The following is a 19,671-nucleotide window of genomic DNA, read 5'->3' as shown; positions in this document are numbered from 1 at the left end:
GGAAGCAGCGCGTTTTAGTTTATCTTGCTGCTAGGCGTGTTCTGCAGGCCATTAAGGAAGAAAAGCCTACAGGAACCGATGCAGAAGCTTTAGCTAAGATAGAAGCTTGGAGTATTAAAAATGATGAAGCCAAGCACATAATTTTGAGCAGTTTGAGGAATGAGCATCTATCAATGATAAATTTTGAAGATGATGCATCTAAGATCCTAGAGGACATTGAACGCATTTATGCACAATCTACAGAGAGTTCCTATAGATACTTGTTGGATAAGTTACTCAAGTTGAAGATGAATTCTAGAGAAGAGTTTACAGAGCATTTTAAGAATTTTTCTGAGATTGTTCAAAGAATTGCCCTTACTCCCAGAGCCTTTGATGATGTGACTAAAGTAACGTTTATGCTTGCATCATTGGGACCTACGTTTGCTCCATTTAAAAGTATAATGGATCACACAAAGGATTTAACTTTTAATGAGCTTATCAACCATTTAAGAGAGGAATGCAGAGATAGCCTTGATTCTCAAGAAAGGAATCCAAGGAGGAAGGATAGCAGCTATGCATCCAAGCATTTTGGAAAGTCCAGACAGACATCTAGAGAAATAATTTGTTTTAAATGCAATGGGAAAAACCACATAGCAAGGAACTGCAAGAGTCAAAATGGGGATAAAGTTGAATCCCACCCCTCAAAACCACAAGGTGTTAAGAAGGGGAGTCATGAGCAAACCATGTTGATGCAGGAGAGGAGTTTAGCTGTCCAGGATTGTGAAAATAAGCGCAATAAGTGGATTCTTGACAGTGGAGCGAGTTCTCATTTCTGTTATGAAAAGGAGTATTTTAATGAGATTAATGGGGATGAAACCTCTGAAATTGAGATTGCTGATGGCAACATTGTAAAGGCAATTGGTTCAGGAACTGTGAATTTGAAATTCAACGTAGATCATGAAACAATTAATACTAAGATAACTGAAGTTAAGTTTGCACCAAAGCTTAATTGCAACTTACTCAGCGTGTCCAGTTTGGACAGGAAAGGTTTTAAAATTACATTTGAAAAAGGACAATGTATTGTGACTAAGCATGATGAAGTTTATGTTCAAGGCACACTAAAGGATGGTGTATATGAGCTTAATGTTTCAGAGAACCAGCAGAACCAGTCTGCAAAGGTGGCGCAACCAAGTCAAAAGGACGAAGGAAGTCTGGAACTCTGGCACAAGAGACTTGGACACAGAGACACCAACGTTATTCTGGAACTACAGAAAGGTGATCTTGTGAGAGGTCTGCAGGTAAAGCAAAGCAACACAAATACACCAACATCAAAATGTATAACTTGTGTTAGTGAGAAAGCAACTAAACCTTCTTTCCCACGTTGTGCAGAGAAGAGAAGCACTAAAGTATTGGACATTGTCCATACAGATCTATGTGGACCAATGAATGTGTCTTCTCTAGGAGGTAATAAATATATTTTGATATTTTTGGACGATTTCTCGAGATTCTGCGTAGCCTACTTTATCAAGGAGAAGAGTGAGACAGTGGAATTGTTCAGGGACTATCTTAACATGGTCAAGAACAAGTTCCAGCGAGCCCCTTCCATTTTAATGTCCGATAATGGTGGGGAATTTTGTTCACATGAGATGCAGGCCGTCATGGCTAGAGAAGGCATATCACACGTGACCACAGTTGCCTACACACCCCAACAAAACTCAATTGCAGAGAGGAAATTTAGATCCATTTTGGAAATGACAAGGTGCATGCTAAAGGAAGCTAACTTGTCACACAGGCTGTGGGGTGAAGCGGCTCGTTGCTCAGTCTATCTTCAGAACAGACTGCCCACAAAAGGCGCAGAGCGCACACCATTTGAACTTTGGCATGGAAAAGCCCCAAATTTGTCACATATACGTGTATTTGGAAGTTTGTGCTACTATCATGTGCCCAAGGAGCACAGACACAAACTTGATTCCAGAGCGAAGGCAGGGATCCTAGTTGGGTACGCTTCTGGAGGAAAAGGATATAGAGTCTTGGATCCGCAAACTGGCAAGACAAGTTCGCAGCATGTAATTTACTTCGATGAGCAAGGCAAAGTTGATACAAAGGACACTGCCATTGATTGTTCCAAGGAGCCACAGGATGAGGAATTTGTGATTTTTCCTTTTGAACCAATACAAAGTACTAATCCAACTTCTAGTGTCGTAGCACCCCCTATAGGTGACACCCGAGAAGACGTGGAGGTCCAGGCCCCTGGCAGCACCAGAGACGAAGATGATGACGAGCAGCTGTATGGGGATATGCCACTGCTGGAGGAGGATGAGGAAGCTGATGCGGTCGAAAGACCAGAGGTCAGACGCTCATCCAGAACCAACAGAGGTGTTCCACCATTACGGCTGTCCTACCTTACAAGGTCGGCGTCTCCACAGGAACCTTCCAAATGGGAAGAGATAGAGAGGATGCCACCAGATGAAGCCAGTCTCTGGAGGAAAGCTGCTCAGGAGGAGATAGATGCACTTCATCGGAACAGGACCTGGACACTCACAGAACTACCTCCTGGTAAGGAAGCAATTGGAAGTAAATGGGTGTTCAAGGTTAAAAAGGGTTCAGAAGGGGAGGTGCAACGCTACAAAGCTAGGCTTGTGGCACAAGGTTTTTCCCAGAAGTATGGAGAGGATTACGATCAAGTGTTTGCACCGACAGTTCGATACAGCAGTGTCAGACTACTTTTAAGTATTGCAGCATCTAAGCAAATGTCAGTTTACCATATTGACATTGCGACAGCCTTTCTTCACGGCGAAATTTCTGAGCAGATTTATATGAAGCAGCCCAAAGGTTTCATTAAACCAAATGAGGCACATCTAGTGTGCAAGCTGCAGAAAGGACTTTATGGTTTGAAGCAAGCAGCGAGGGCTTGGAACCAGAAACTCCATGAGATGCTGGTGCAGCTTGGGTACAAGCAAGGGACTGCTGATAAGTGCTTGTACACCAAACAAAGGAATGGACAGTTTTCGTACATTTTAGCCTTTGTTGACGACCTTTTAATTTCTACGTCAAATGAGAAAGACTATAAAGACATAGTCAAACACCTCAACAGGGAAGTAGAGGTCAAGGAACTTGGAAAAGTGAAATACTACTTGGGAATTCAAGTTGAGAGAGAAGAGGATGGATCGTTCTTACTCAGCCAAAGGCAAAAGATAACTGAACTGATTGAAAGCATGCAGATGCAGGACGCACACCCAGTTGCGACACCGATGGCCACAGACTTCTTGAAGAATCAACAAGGTTCGAAGTTGCTGCCAAACAACACGCAATACAGGTCAGCGGTCGGCAAACTTTTGTATTTGGTTACCACATGCAGACCTGACCTGGCAAGTGCAGTGGGGATCCTAAGTAGGAAAGTAAGTTGTCCCACTGAGCATGATTGGGCTGGAGTTAAGAGGGTTGTTCGTTATCTAAAGGGAACCATGGACTGTAAATTAAAACTGCCAGCTGTCAGAGACCCTAAACTGCTTGGGTACACTGATGCGGATTGGGCTGGGGACAATAAGGATTATAAATCCACAAGTGGCTATGTTTTTATGTATGGGGACGGAGCTATTGCATGGGGCAGCTATAAACAGAAATGTGTAGCTTTATCGTCCACAGAATCTGAGTACATTGCGGCTTCGGAAGCTTGCAGAGAGATCCCCTGGCTGGATCAGCTCCTGAAGGACTTTGGCGTGCCAAGAACGGGACCTGTCAGCTTGATGGAGGACAATCAGAGCAGTATGAAGCTGACACAAAGTGAAAAGTTCCTTGCACGCACCAAACACATTGGGGTCAGGTACCACTACATACGCCAGGTGATCGAGGATGGACTTGTTGAAATGTGTTACTGCAACACTGACCAGATGACTGCAGATGTCCTAACAAAGCCCCTGCCAAGAGAGAAGTTCCAGGATCTTCGTGGCAAGCTGGGACTCTTGGGTGGTTGATTAAAGTTATTTATGTATGTTTTTGTGTATGTTGTGAATTGCCTGAGAAGGGGTTTGTGGGATGCAAAGGGTTAAGTGCAGTCAAGTCACAACAATCCCTAGATAGTCCACTTGGAGGACTGAGGAGGAGGATATGACTAAGCGTAGTTTCCTCTTCCTTCACATGCAAATGAGTTGAGGAAGTGGCAGATAAATCCTGAAGGAAACAGCCATTTTCCCTCTCTTGGACCAGACCTCTTGGACTACACACATCTTAGTGAGTCTCTCCCTCAAGGCCTCCAGCCTAGAGAGAGAGATGAGATGGAGTCTCACTTCTTATAAGTGAACTTCACAATGTATATATTACCTTTTAACTAAGCAAGTCTACCTCTTGAGTGTGCTGTACCTCGAGATGCTTGTAAGTAAACATCTTTTATACTTTTAAGAGCATTGTGTTGTGTCTTTTCTTTTAAGAGGGAAAAAGGGGAAATACCAGGAAAATACACTTTATTTTAGTGGCTTAAATCAAGCCTGCGCAAACGTTCTTCTGCTGTGTATTTTGCAAAAGGGGAATGTTTTACTCTGCTAAAGTTTTGTGCTTGCTAGCGCAAGCGGGGATAGGATATATTAAACAATATCTCCTCATCCACATTCCTGAACATTCCCACAGAAAAGAGGGTGGGGCAAGGACTATGGTGACTGTTAGGGACTGGGTCAGAGAGGGAGGGGATTCTCCCTAGAAGGAAACAGCTTTTATGGAAGGAAGATGGAGAAGTCCAGGGCAGGGGTTGTGAGACTACCAGATGGCAAGTAGCTTTGTTTGGCAAGAAGGTAGCAGAGCTACATGCAGGGGGAACTCAGATGGTGACAGACACAGACTTCTGCCAAAGATATTCAAAGCTGCTCTTGAGCAAGAGCACAGGAAGCATACAGAGGATGTGAGCCAACACCAAGGATTAAGAGGGCAGATGGAACTATAAGGAGGGAGATGGGAGGACAAGAAATAACGCTGGCAACAACAGAATCAAGGCGATGGGGGTGGAGAGGAAAGACACAACTGAGGAGCAAAGGGGCAAGAGAAAAGATATGGAGGAGGCCCTACAGACAGAGTGATGCTAAGCAGGTATTGGTGGGAAGACAAAAGCAAGAAGATTCAAGAGGATCAATGCATCATTGGAAAGGATACGAAATACTACTTTTAAAGACCTTAATCTAACAACTGCTAACAACGCCTTTAAACTGACCCTAAAAACAACTCTTCTTCATAATCAAGGATCCTTTTATGCCCATAAAGAGTTCACAGTTTTTTGTTTGTTTTTTGTCATCTACAAATAAGCGTCCAATGTTGAAGGCATTCTACCCTCTGCTTTACCTGGAAAACATGACTTCAGTAATCTGGAGTAGAGTTTACGGTAACTCTGCTGTCAATACTTCTTGAGAACACACTGAGATTTGCATCATTTCAGCCCTTAGCACAAGCATGCCTCTGTCTGGAGAAAAATTATTTGGGCCTTGAGGTGTGTTGGGGAAGCAACTAGAATGCAAAAGCAGCGACAGGAACTGGCATAAGTACTGAAGATTGCATTTTTATCTGCCACAACACTCTGCCTCAAATTGTTCATTGAGCTATTCAGCATCATCTTAGGATTTCTTCCATGGTGAGCCAACATCAGTGCAGATCCCACCAGTAATCTGATGGAAGCAAGTATACTGAATAATTGTTAATGATTTTTCTTTCTCTTTTTTGCTCCAATGTGCATTAGTTTACTTCAAACCTTACACTTTCACTTGTCATTTGTTGTCCATTCACCAATTTTGAGACAACCTTTTGGAACTCTGCACAATCTGTTTGAGTGTTCCTAATCCTGAATAATTTGTATTACTGGCAAACTTGGGATACTTCTCACCTGTTCCTTGATTGTAGAACATTAATCAGCTGCATAGGACCAAATACAGATCCTTGGATAACCCCACTGTTCAATGGCTGTGAGAACTGTTTATCTTCTACCTCTGTTATTTAAACTGTTACTGTTTCACAGGACAGCAAACCCTTTCATTTCATCACTGCTAAGTTTATTTATAGTGGTACCTCAGTTTACGAACTTAATCCATTCCGGAAGTCCATTCTTAAACCAAAACCGTTCTCAAACCGAGGCATGCTTTCCCTAATGAGGCCTCCCGCCACCAGTGCCCTTCCACTGTTTGGATTCCGTTCTTAGACCAAAGTAAAGTTCTCAAACCAAGAGACTATTTTCGGTTTTGCGGAGTTTGTAAACCAAGACTGTTCTTAAACCAAGGCACCACTTTATTTTCATTTTATGTATTTATTAAATTTGTATACCACTCTTCATCCGTAATTCTAAAACATACAAAAACACAAAATACGTAAAAAAAAAACCACATTTAAAAGGGGTATAAGATGTTAATCAGCCCAAGAGGAACATTTTCGCCTGGTGCCTAAAGGTGTATGTATAATGAAGGCATCAGCTGCACCTCCCTGGTGAGAGCACTCAACAAACAGGGAGCCACTGAAAAAAGGCTTACTGTCATGTTGCTGGCACACAAAGAAGAACAACCTCCTAGCCTTGCCAAGGAGGGTAACACTCAGGGTCCGTGTTGCAGGTTGAAATTTTCTCCCACCAACCAAGGCCACCAGCTGCTACTGTCCCTCCTAAAGTATCTGTTGTCATCACCAATTATTCCAATGACTCATCAATCTCTTGGCAGCAAGTAGAAAGAATGACAACTTATCCCTATTTAGACCATCTAAACATTTATGCTATCATCCCAAAATGGATGGACCAACTCCTGTCATGCATACCCCCAAGAGTCAATTGAAATGTACCTTTGTAACCTTTTTCTTTTTTTGATGGCATACAATAACAGTATAGACACACAAGTAGGGCATTTTCTATACAAGGTTGACCTTTCCCCAAAAGTTCCCATGCCTTACAAGCCTAACCCCTCTTCCCAACGTCCTTCCCTTATTCACACAGCTTTGCCTGCCTAGCTAACTTTGCATGCAGAACAGATATAATTTCTTCAAAAGCTGTTTTAGATAATCTGAATTTTAGCATCCTATCTAACAACTTATTTTTTCCCTTTCAGGACTGCAACACTGCATCACTATCCCCGCTCCCCAAATACTTTTGACAACTGGGACCTTTGCATCAAGCAGACAAGTAACTTTGCAGTTAGTATGCTCATTACAAATCTAGATCCCTAAGTAATAGACATAAAATGAACACCACCACACCCCTGAAAGTCTCATCTATATCTCTCTTTACCTCTCAAATTATCCAAGTTAGCCATCTTGGCCTCAACATGAAAAGCCAGAAGCTCTTTGCACTGACCACAACTGAGAACTGCCCTGAGATCTTCAGGTGAAGGATGGTATACATTTAATAAATAAAATAAAAAAATACCTGTGACTCTGCAGGAAAAACACTGGATAGTGAACGTACATACACCCACATACCCCAGTAAGCATCTGCTGGCTTTCTACCATCATAAGGTCTTTGGCTAGAAGGCCTTTTCAGTTGCAACATAAAATGTATTGATTTTAAGTACAAGCAGCACACAACAGGTTATCACCATTACTGCAACTATAGCAGTGCTAATTAGTGCTTCTGAAATGAGTGCAAAACACTTTAAAATGTTACCCTACAGAGATTTGGTCCAGTTTTCTTGAGGAGGGGAAATGAATAGCCTTGTATGGTTTTGAGCAATGCATTTGGAGCGAGAAATAAAGGGAGAATGCACAAGCAACCGTCAAAAAAACTGCTTATAGGTGGCTGAATTATACATTCCCTAGCCTCCTCTGCCAGACTCCAACCTCAATCAGGTAAATGATAAAAAGTATTTCAGTGAAACAGCTCATCAATATTTCTTTCCAGCCTCATTATCCAGCATGCACCCTTTCTAACATGCAGCGAGGGTCCTTTGTAGTGGTCATCAATATACTGTACCCCTCACAATATTTTAATCTCATATCCATAGTTTAAAAATACAACCTAGAAGTAAGGGATACACCTGCCGTTTAGGAAAATAGTATGTGACAGATGAACAAACAGCTGTTGTTTTGGTGTCCCTCAAAACATCAGATCAAGAACCCTGCAAATTAAAATGTTGTTTTCATTTGGATCAACTTCTGTTGGTGCAAATGCATATGGACATTCAAGCTACAATGAGTTTACATCCATCAGGCAGATTGGAAGGCCAGCTTACTACTGCAATCACACTGCAGTTCTTTGTGGAATTTCATTTTGTTGGAGTGGAACTTACTATCAAGTACTAGTAAATCTATCTCAGTGAAGGTGCTTGTCTCTTCAGAGAAACAGAAGCCTAACAACACAGTGCTCAATACATTGATTAGTCTGCTACATAACAAATGTTGCATTATTACATTGTCATGCTGGCCACATGACCTGGAAGCTGTACGCCACCTCCCTCAGCCAATAACATGAGATGAGCACCACAACCCCAGAGTCAGTCACAACTGGACCTAATGGTCAGGGGTCCCTTTACCTTTACCTTTTACCGTACCTCCATTTATGGATGAGAATTTTTTCACTTTCTAATCTGACTGATGATGTGGACAGCTAAAAAAACATTACTGAAGGATTGACAAAGTCCCAGCTAAGTTTCCAGAAGCATACTGACAAGTTCTTGACCCAGTTTTTCTAGACTGTATAGGGAAAATCACTCTTAATAGGTTGCCAACCATTTCTCATCCCATTTTCAACTGGATGAGCTGGTTTAATGCCACAGAATGTTCACAAGCATTGTAACTGCTTAAAGGGAAACTGTCAGCTATGACAAAATTTAAATTCTGTGACCTGAACGTGCCTGACAATGCTAGGCTGTAGGTTTCGTTGGCAGTTAAAATTATTCCCCTCCCTACTGTTATGAAACCTCCTTTTGAGGTTCACTTTTTTCTATACCTTTACCTCTCTTCAGAAACAATTGCCCTGCAAAGATTTAATACTACCCTTCACAAAAGGATTATGCATTGTCCAACATCTGGATGGACATTACATGAGCCCCTTGAAATACGTTTAGGCTCTTCCTTATCTATGTGACGCTTATAACCCATTAAAGCCTTGGTCATCTGGAAGGAATTCTGTTCTATACATCCACATGCCCTGGAGCCTTCTAACAGATCTCAGTGCAGCCAAAGGCCTAGAAAGCAATGCAGCACTTCTTCAAAGGTGAATAGTAAAGAATCTGACAAAGAAAATAAACCTAGCGGGTAATATTGCAGAGGAGACAAACGTAATCTTCTCCCACCTGGAAGCCTTTGCCTGGGAGCCTGATGCTCTTAAAACTTGCACTTGTTCTTTCTTTTCCAAAAAGAAAAATGCTAAGTATTGCTTCCTAGCAAGAGAGCAAAATACACAGTAAAGTACACTGATGGTGCTCAGTCAATGGGGATTGACAAGAGATGCTTATCAGGACCGGAACTGGACTGCTCTCTCAGAAGACAAGTCAATTAAATATTTCAGCTTTAGGTGTTTTGTCATTCCCCCCGCCAGGAAAAACTAAATCCTACTACCAAAAATTGTGCAAAGATACAATAAGTATCCAAATGCAACAAAAATTAATCATAAATCAGTATGATTGAACATGCACAATCTCAAGCAAGAGAGACAAATGAACTTCCCTCAAAGGGGAGGAACTGACATCCAGTCAAACGATGTCTTTTTTGTGGACCAGAACCCTGTGGTTATTATCCAAAGTCTTTCCAACAGGAGACTGGAAACATGAGATCAGGTCCTTTCAGATGTGGCCCCCCACTTGTACAATGCTCTTCCCAGGGAGGCACACACCATTTATTTTTTGGCTCCACTGCTAGAAAAAGGGTTTTCTTTTTCTCCAGGCTTTTGGTCCTTAACTTGAAGAGTGGCACTGTGGCATATTTTAGTCCTTCCTTTCAAAAGTTGCAGAGTATAGAACATGTTCAGGTATTTGGCCAAGGAATGCAAGCTGAGATTCTGCCAAGCATATTGTTTCTGCAATATGGTGACAAGGGCTTTGCCATCATACTTACCTACTTCATATTCCTCCATTCTCTGCAGCATGTGAAAGTAACTCGTCTGTGGTCAAGAATCATAGAGTTGGAAGAGACCACAAGGGCCATCCAGTCCAACCCCCTGCCAAGCAGGAAACACCATCAAAGCATTCCTGACAGATGGCTGTCAAGCCTCCGCTTAAAGACCTCCAAAGAAGGAGACTCCACCACACTCCTTGGCAGCAAATTCCACTGTCGAACAGCTCTTACTGTCAGGAAGTTCTTCCTAATGTTTAGGTGGAATCTTCTTTCTTGTAGTTTGAATCCATTGCTCCGTGTCCGCTTCTCTGGAGCAGCAGAAAACAACCTTTCACCCTTTTCTATATGACATCCTTTTATATATTTGAACATGGCTATCATATCACCCCTTAACCTTCTCTTCTCCAGGCTAAACATACCCAGCTCCCTAAGCCGTTCCTCATAAGGCATTGTTTCCAGGCCTTTGACCATTTTGGTTGCCCTCCTCTAGACACGTTCCAGCTTGTCAATATCCTTCTTGAACTGTGGTGCCCAGAACTGGACACAGTACTCCAGGTGAGGTCTGACCAGAGCGGAATACAGTGGTACTATTACTTCCCTTGATCTAGATGCTATACTCCTATTGATGCAGCCCAGAATTGCATTGGCTTTTTTAGCTGCTGCATCACACTGTTGACTCATGTCAAGTTTGTGGTCTACCAAGACTCCTAGATCTTTTTCACATGTACTGCTCTCAAGCCAGGTGTCACCCATCCTGTATTTGTGCCTTTCAATTTTTTTGCCCAAGTGTAGTACTTTACATTTCTCCCTGTTAAAATTCATCTTGTTTGCTTTGGCCCAGTTGTCTAATCTGTTAAGGTCATTTTGAAGTGTGATCCTGTCCTCTGGGGTATTAGCCACCCCTCCCAATTTGGTATCATCTGCAAACTTGCTCAGGATGCCCTCAAGCCCATCATCCAAGTCATCAATAAAGATGTTGAATAAGACTGGGCCCAAGACAGAACCCTGTGGCACCCCACTAGTCACTTCTCTCCAGGATGAAGAGGAGCCATTGATGAGCACCTTTTGGGTTCGGTCAGTCAGCCAGGAATACTCACAGGAAATCAAGAACTAAATTGGCATGTGAAAGGGTATATAAGCTTGCTTCAATCTGTGTAAATCTTCAGTTTCTAGAAGTCCATGATAAATATGGTGACAAATACAGAGAAACAGAAACAGATAGTGATAGCTAAGAAAGAGACTGATTAAATTTCATGTAGTGTTTAGTTCTGTTCCCCCTCCTCTCTTTTTTCAGCTCTTTTTATGGAAATAAGTGCATTATGTCTGCTTGATACTGTAGAGGACTAGAGAATACAAATAATTTTCAGAATAAATTATCATTTGTTTTACTAAACTATAATGTTGATTTCTGTTTTTACTATTTTTGCCTGCTCCTCATAAACTGGCAAAACCAAAGATATGCTAGGTTCCTTACAATTCAGCAGTTTGTAGCTTCATTTGTAATGAAAACTTGTGATTTTCAATATGTAAAGAGTACTTTTTTAAAGTATTGCATTTTTTATTTTTTCCCATAAATTTACCATTTTCCCCATAGGTTCAAGATTTCCATACATTTACATCTCTTGTTGTACAGGAAGCCTTCCTACCTGGTCAGTGCTCTTCAATTGATTCAAAATGCCTCTAGAACCCTCTCCTGTCACTCCTCTGGCACAGCATGTTTGTAGCATGCAAATATTAAAAACCCAATTTTATTAGGGCCAACTACAAAATGTCACAAAACAGCGAGCAAGGTTTTGAGTTATTAATCACCTCCCTGGCCCAGCCACCTGTCCCTTCCCTGCAAGTTTTTATCAGCAAAGAGGGACAAGGATCCAGAATGCAAGTGGTCGCCCTGACTGATCCAAGCACATTGTCCACACCCTTGAGCCTTACTAACTAAAACTCATCCAACACAACAGGACTAGACAGTGCTCTGGACATCCTTCAGCTTTCATAACTGGAGTCAGTCAGGGCCCCGCCCTTGCAGGCCAGGTAGAAAAGGTATGCAAGGCAGGGAACAGGTCCTCCAGGACGCACAGCCAAGGTCTACCTACTTTCCCGTGTTTTACACATTTGTAAGGAATTCTGGGAACTGTGATTCTGTGAAAATCTAAGCATGATCATAAGTATAATGGAGCACTTAACTCACCATCAGAGGGTGATAAGAGGAATAACAAAGAAAGATGGGTTTAACTCCATATGGTCTCAATTTATATTAACTATAGTACAGCAATCTCCCATCTCTTGTCACAGTAGGCAGTATGGAGAAATTATTTTAATGCTCTAGATTGAAGTATACCCTGTGGGTGTGAGCTTAATCTGTAATGTAAAACATTTTCCAAGTGTTTTGATGCCATGTAGATGACTGCACACAAGATTTAACACCTGTACATGCATTTGTCCTGAAAGATAACACTTTATGCTTGGTAATTGTTTTTAAAAATTTCAATAACATTTGTAATTTAAAAAGTAAAATGCCTAGGATTACTTTTGGAAACTCATTAAGACTGACTCACCCTGAACCACACATGCACCCAAAGTATCTACACTGGCTCCCAGTTGATTGCTGTGTGACTTCCAACCTCTCAATCATCCTTGTTTAGACTGTTATGCTCTGTACTTAAACCAAACCTTCTCATTCTTCCTCCATCCCCTTTGCAGCGCCTCCTCTCCACGAAATCTGCCGCTCCATTTTTCTTTTCCAACACAATCCCTTTCAACCCATGCATCACTTCCTCGTCTTTCCAAGAGTACCAGTTTCATCTGTTGTGCAGTTTCTACTATTCTTTATCTGTGCTGTTATCAAACCCCATCATCTTCCATCACCTTCCACCTATCCAAAATATGCCCTAATCCTAAAGGCAATGCACAGAAGCAAGGACAATTGACATCCATACAGCTTACTTCATGCAATGCATTTAGGACTGAGAGTGCTTGTTTCTGTTCAGCACTACATCTGAAAATTGCTTTAAATAAATGTTAAAATAATACCAACCTAATGGTTACAAATGACTCATGCCTCCTTCAGCAACTACCACTGACATTTTCTGTCTATATGCAATACCTTTCAACCAATGAAGTTACTTTAAAAAGAATTTCCAGTCTTTGTTAGACAATAGTTACCGTACTAGTGTATCCATGAATAAAAATTCCACCCCATATCCTTGTAAATATAATTGATGAGAACTCCTAATGAAGTATAAAACCCTTCACAAACAAGTATGCATACACTATTCATATTTATGTGTGCATGAAATTTGCAATCTAATTTTTATTGGCAAACATACTTAAGTACCGTGGGCTGGATTATTATTTTTACAGTGATGCACAGCTGCTTATTTGATCTTTGCAGCTTCAGCATGAAGAAATAAAAATGTAAAGATGACTTCTCAAAGCGCACTGAAAAAACACCATGGATTATACAAGAAGAAAAACTGTAAATAGGAAGATGCATGGTAAGGGCTGCTCATTAAAACAATTTGAATTGTGAAATTATTCTGCTTGCATCCAACACTGTGATTTAGTTGGATTTTCAATGGAAATGGTTTGAGCAAAATTATAACTAAAAGCTGAAAATGGTGGCTTCTGCTTATTTGGCTATTTTGCTAGTGCTATTATGCAGTTTCTCCATCCTTGGAGGCCTAATCTTCATTATTACTATCATCTAAAAATACTAAGTACCTTGCTTGTTAGCAGTTTCCTCACATCCATCAAGCCTAGTATTTGATTTCAACTGAGAGATTTACATTCATAAATTCACCTGTACAGAAGAACACATGACTAGATAATTTAATTCAAAATCTTTCTTTTGCTTCCATTACCATCACTCCTTAAAATCAGGAAACATAACTAACAAGAAACACATCAAGCATCTTTCTAGTTCCCAAAGGCACTCCTTTAAAATGAGAGTGTAAAGATGGAAGCCTCTCAATATGTACTTTTGACATCCATTCAGAAGACAGCAGCAACAATGACAATTGTAGAAAAATTAAACTCTGATCTAGATGTAAATGTTATGAAAACCCAGAACTGTGTAATGAAGACATTCACACAAAGATCACACAACATACTACTCCAGAACTAACTGTTTATTTATATGCTTCCCCATCAGGTAGTGGAGAGCTTTCCAAACTGTGTGTCACGACACATTACTGTGTCGGCTGCAGTGTGTAGGTGTCACACGAAAGCTCCCCGCACTCCTCCCAGGGCTGGAAAGGGGTTAGTTTAACGTCCGGTTTGCTAGTAAAACTGAATTACTGAGTCGCAAAATGATGCATGTCTAAAAAGTGTGTAACCAACATGAAAAATTTGGAAAGCTCTGACATAGTGCATAAACTGTGGGACTCACTCCCTTGGGAAACAATGATGGCCACTCATTTGTAAACCTTTAAAAAATGATTGGACAAATTCATGGAGGAGAAGACTATCAATGGCTACTAGCCAAGATGGTGTGCTTCTGAAAACCAGGTGTTGGAAACCACAGAAGGGGAGGGTGCTCTTGTGCTCGGGTCCTGCTTGAAGCTTCCCACGGGCATCTTGTGGCCACTGTGAGAACAGATGGGCCACCAGCCTGATCTAGCAGGCTCATTTTATGTTCTTAATAAGAGCTATTATATCATCACACACACAAAATCTAGGAACTGGGGAATTCACAACCCTCTAAAAAGAACAATGCTGGGTAAGGAACGAATGTTTTTAGAACCTGTTTGATTTTAAAACGTAACTAGATGATATACAGTATTAGGACACAGGAAATTTTCAATGACAGAAAAATTCTGACTATCTGGCACTCAAGCTATTTAATGTCTCAGAATGTTTTAGTTTGAATACAACATTCAAAAAGAGGCAGCTCTAATGTTTACTAAGAAAATACAAAGCAAAACAGAAGAACATTATCTCCCTGTAATTTAGCAGCTTTTAGTGACAGTTTTACACACAATGGGCTGGATCCACACTGAAGTTAGCTGAACTTAGGTTCCACTGAAATCAATGGGACAAGTTAGTTATGCCCCCATTTAAATCCCACTGCTTTCAATGAGTACTAAGTGCAACCAACTTACTCTGAATCCAAGCCAGATTTATTTATTTTAATGCTTGTATTGATCTTACTTGTTAAGAATACTAACAAGAGGCGGACAAAATATTTCAGTTTAGACTGCACACAAATGTTAGCAGAAATAATTATTCAAGTTACAGTGGGGGATATTTGCTTGGTATGAAAGCAATCCAACAGGGCTTGGAAAGCCATAAAAGATGGAAAGTCTCCCCCGCCTACTTTCTTCGGGAGCATCCTTGAAAATATTAATTACTTGAAACTGTGGCCATGGTTCTATGACAATTTACAGTGAGCCATAACCTCTTCTTGCCATCCCTCAATAAAGCATTTGCCCCATCTGACAACTGAAGTGGGGTTTTTAACAAAATCTACAAACTAACCTTTACTCTTCCCATAACTCAGGAAGCAGAAGGACTGGACATTTCCTGTGTCACAGAACTTCAATTTTTGGTTGAGAATATGTCCACAGGTAAACAGGAAACTTAACATAAATTTCAAAAGGCAAAATATTTATTTAAGAAGCTCTTAAGTAAATAAAAGTTGCTTTATCTAAAGGATTGTCCTCAATAACAGAAGACATTTTGTTAAGCCTGCAACCTTCATCATGCCATGCCTGCGGGTCACCCCTGCCCACCTCTCCAAAAGAAACAAATGGGAAAGATTGATGAAACAAGTCAGTTTCATATTTCTGGCTACAAACCAGTAAGGACAGAAAATTGAGAAGAACTATCTCAATTTCCTTATGCTGATTTTTGGGAAAGCAAGGGGAATAAGCAGTAAAGTTAAGCATTAACGGGAGAAAGGAAAGTTAGCATATGCATTGAAAAGATATTAGAGGGAGGGGACAAAAACTTGCCTACTCAAGATAGGAACTGGAGGTTAGATAGAGGGCGGCCAAAGTAGACCAACATAAAATTCCAGTTTTTAAAAAGAAACATAGGAAGAGCCCTGCTGTATTAGGCCGAAGGACCATCTAGGGCAGCAGCTTGTTCCCACAGTGGCAATCCAGATGACTATGGGAAGCTGAGAGCATCAGCACTCTCCCTGTTAGCGATTACCAGAAGATGATATTTAGAGGCATACTGCCTCTGACAATGGCATCTATTTAAAAAACACAAACTAGTAATTCATCAAGTAATTTTATCAGGCTCTCATGAGGAGGAATTGCATATACATATATGTATTCCCTTTCTCCAGAGAGGCATTGAAGGAAGAGGTAAAAGATTGAGATGGAAATCTTTTGCCACCCAGATCAACCAAGCTTAAAACAACTACCTAATAAATGTAGCATCCTAGCCAATAAGAGTCTGTTACCAATACCTTGCTGTATTTACTGCACGAAGATTAATGAAGCAACCCCAAGTGTGAAGGAAAACAGATAAACCTTTTTATGCTTTACAACAAGCTGCCTGCAGAAATGGGCACTAGGCTTCCTTAAGTCTCCTACTGCAGCAAGATTCCACACACACACACCCCAAACACAAAAGGCAATGGAGGTTATAAACAGGATCCATTCATCTTCACCTCACAAAGAGAGCTGCCATCACTGTGTACACATGTCCCAAAGGAGCAAAGAACCTTTCTGAAAAGCCAGGATAAAAAAGCCATAAAAGCAACATGTGTGATTTCCAAAAGCATTAAGACATTGAGAGACACTGTAAACAAAATAATCCCTTGGTAAATGAATTTTAACTGGAAAGCATTTGACATGCATTTTGACATATTATCTATAAAAAGGTATTAAACATGTGGTTTCTATTTTGATTACAAAGACATCGTGATTATAAAAGTCTACAGTATGTACTGAAAATAAACACCCCCACTCAACCTAGACACATTTTGTTATTCAATATTTAACACGTGACTATTGTGATCATTGTTGAATTTTATAGTATGTAAACAGGCAAGTCTTCAAAACAGATTAAGAAATATACTAAATACTTTTTATTTAAAATCAATCCTTTGTGTTTACCAAGGGAGGGTATGTTGAGGACTAAAAAAAAAGGAAATTATGATCTATTACTAGAATACCCCCTGGGGAATCACAGCAAGCAAATAGAATTGTAGCAGCCATATCAAACCTCACTCATTTAGCGAGTAGGGCATTTCAAGACTTTCAAAAAAGGCTTTTAATATACAGTATATATTACCTCACACACACACTTTATTCAGATGAAGGATTGGCTGCAAAATCATCTCAGATATTTTTAAACTCACCCTTTTTTCTTTAGCTGTCATGCATGGAGGCTATACTAAGAAAATAGCAGTGTATAAAAGGGAAGAGCAAGTGAGATTCAGCACTTTTGGTTTCCTCTCACTTTAAAACAGGAAACCAAGGTGGTGGGAGTTTCCTCCTATCCCTCTAGAGAGTTCAGAGCGCTTTAGCTTTCAACATGAGAGAAATTCTTCTCAGGAAATGAGCTAAAAAGCCCTCTCCATCACATGAGCTTAAGGATCTAAATACAGCCAAAGTTTCTATTCAGTTTCTTACTCCCATTAAAATAAGCCCTTGATCATTTCATCTATGATTTCAAATAAAAAGTAGGTTCAACAAACCTCTTGGGGAATAGAAAAAAATGCATGCACACATGCTTATAGTTTTATTTACTTCCTCTGAAAGGCAGCTGTTGCTCACACACCCATAATTTGGGTTCCCCACCTACTGCACTAGCATCTTTGGATGGAGTCATAAAACCTTTGCAATCCAGGTCAGGGATTACAAAAAAAAGGAAATTTGAACGAACACCAACATCAAAAGGATCTACTACAAAACCAGTTTCCACCCTTTGAAAGTGAAAGTTTGGGGAGGGGGGTCTCTCAGTTTCCACTCCTTTCAGGCACCCTTCTCTGCCACTGGCACATACTAAGCATTTAAAAGTCAGGGAGAGCTGTCAAAACTTCGGGATAAAACGATTAGGGAAAGATACATTTTCCTCCTTGTTCTCTGCCCTTTGCACAGTTGAAGAAACATATGCAAGAGGGGCAGAAGAGAGGGGGGGGGCAAAAGCTGGGTAGGTGAAAGAAGCCAGATTCTGGACAAACTCCGTTCCACGTAGGCGAATAGGACGATCATCTTTGTCAAAGAAGAAGGGGCAGCGTTGTGTGGGACTCCCGTTTTAGATTATGCCACTTGAAATGGGGATGGGGAGGGAGGAAACACACATAACCCACCCTCCACTCCTCAAATTCGTGGCCTGCAAGGGGGCGAGGACCCACTGAACCAGCTCAAGGTGGAGGAGCAAAAGGAGACAGGCTGATCTGATGCAGATGTGGGGAGAGAGAAGAGCAGGAGAACGAGGTCTCCTCTCCTCCTCAGCCCTGGCCAACCTCGCAGGGCGGGGGGTTGAGAGAAAAGCACCTCAGATGGAAAGTAGACTCCAGCGGACTCACTTCCTAGGGTTGGGGCCGATAAGAAAAGCAAGGGAAGACATACGGGGGGGGAGGCAAACTCAGTTCAATGGATGAGCCAAAAGGCGCTCCCCCCCCCCACCTCACTTCTCCCTCCGTCCCTCCCTCAGCGCCTCTCTTCCCTCTCCGCTTACACACCCCCGGATCGCCGCCAGCCAGCCAGCCAGCCTGCCTTCCCTCCCTCCCTCCTTGCGCTCCTCCACTGGGTCGCCCGGCCGCCGGGCCAGGCCTGCTGCGGGGAGGAGGAGGGGGCCTCGGGAGTAGAGAAGAGCCGCGGCAGCGAAGCGGTGGGGGGGGGAGGAAGAGGGGAGGGGGGGCGGCTTGAAACTGCGCCTTTACCTTTAGTTCCGCACTGTCCGCCATCTTGAATCGCGGGGCGCAGGCGCAGTGAACCCCGCCGGGAGGCCGCCTACCACCACCGCCGCCCCGCGCGCTGCGTTTGAATCAACGGCGCGCCGCCGCCGCCATTTTGTTGGTCCCTCCTCAGGGCGGGACGAGAGAGGGGAGGGGGCCTCGCCTTGTGCCACCCTCGGATATTAACAGACATACTGTATTAATGTCACTTCTCGTTATTAACGTGGGTATGTAGAATGTGGGGAGCCACTGAAATCAGTTGGGCATGAGGCATTTCAAGTTTACCTACTTTGAGCATTACTGTACTAAGTGTTTGGCCTCTGTTTCTTGTTCAAGTCCTCTCACTCCACCAATCAGAATATCTGCTGGCAGAATATCTGCTGAGTCCTCTGGTTTGGTGGTGCTGATTCTGAATGCTAGATCAGTCCATAATAATAATAATAAATAAATAAATAAATAAATAACAAAACCATGCTTGTGCACAATCTGATTGTGCATGAGCTGGCAGATGTGGTTCGTATTACTGAGACTTGGGTGAGCGAGCGGGATAGCCCCGACTTTACACTGCTGTGCCCACCTGGGTTTTCAGTAAAGACAATCCTCGTTTTGTGCGCGGGGGGGGGGGGGGCTTACACTCCAGGCTCCCACCATTCCATCCCCATTCCTCATCATTTTTGTGACTTGTTATTATCTATTAAATTTGTATATTGCCCTATGCCCATTGATCTCAGGGCAGTTCACAACATTTTGGGGCTACTTCCAGGTTCAATGCCATGCATGCAAGATCGCACATCATTCAGAGGCAACTAAATCCATCGTTTCCTGTACTGCAC

The 19,671-nt window shown here is 41.9% G+C and overlaps 1 protein-coding gene across 2 annotated transcripts in view; it reads right to left on the bottom strand.

Moving 5' to 3' along the window:
- The window catches only part of PIAS1 (protein inhibitor of activated STAT 1), a 73,732-nt gene extending 54,774 nt beyond the window's left edge, over nt 1-18,958 (bottom strand). Inside the window, exon 1 of one of the 2 annotated variants that reach the window (XM_035130659.3) lies at nt 18,824-18,958. In XM_035130659.3, coding sequence (XP_034986550.1) covers nt 18,824-18,847 — 24 coding nt within the window. In that variant the 5' untranslated portion in view covers nt 18,848-18,958. Of the gene's footprint in view, nt 1-18,622; nt 18,716-18,823 lie in introns of those variants that run through there. The other variant, XM_088657349.1, reaches the window with a different exon arrangement.
- Nucleotides 18,959-19,671: the final 713 nt, after the last annotated feature.

The sequence above is a fragment of the Zootoca vivipara genome, chromosome 13 (assembly GCF_965207765.1).
Source record: "Zootoca vivipara chromosome 13, rZooViv2.hap1.1, whole genome shotgun sequence".
NCBI lineage: Eukaryota > Metazoa > Chordata > Lepidosauria > Squamata > Lacertidae > Zootoca > Zootoca vivipara.
The sequence above is the reverse complement of the archived record's forward strand: the minus strand, read 5'-3'. Positions and strand labels throughout refer to the sequence as shown.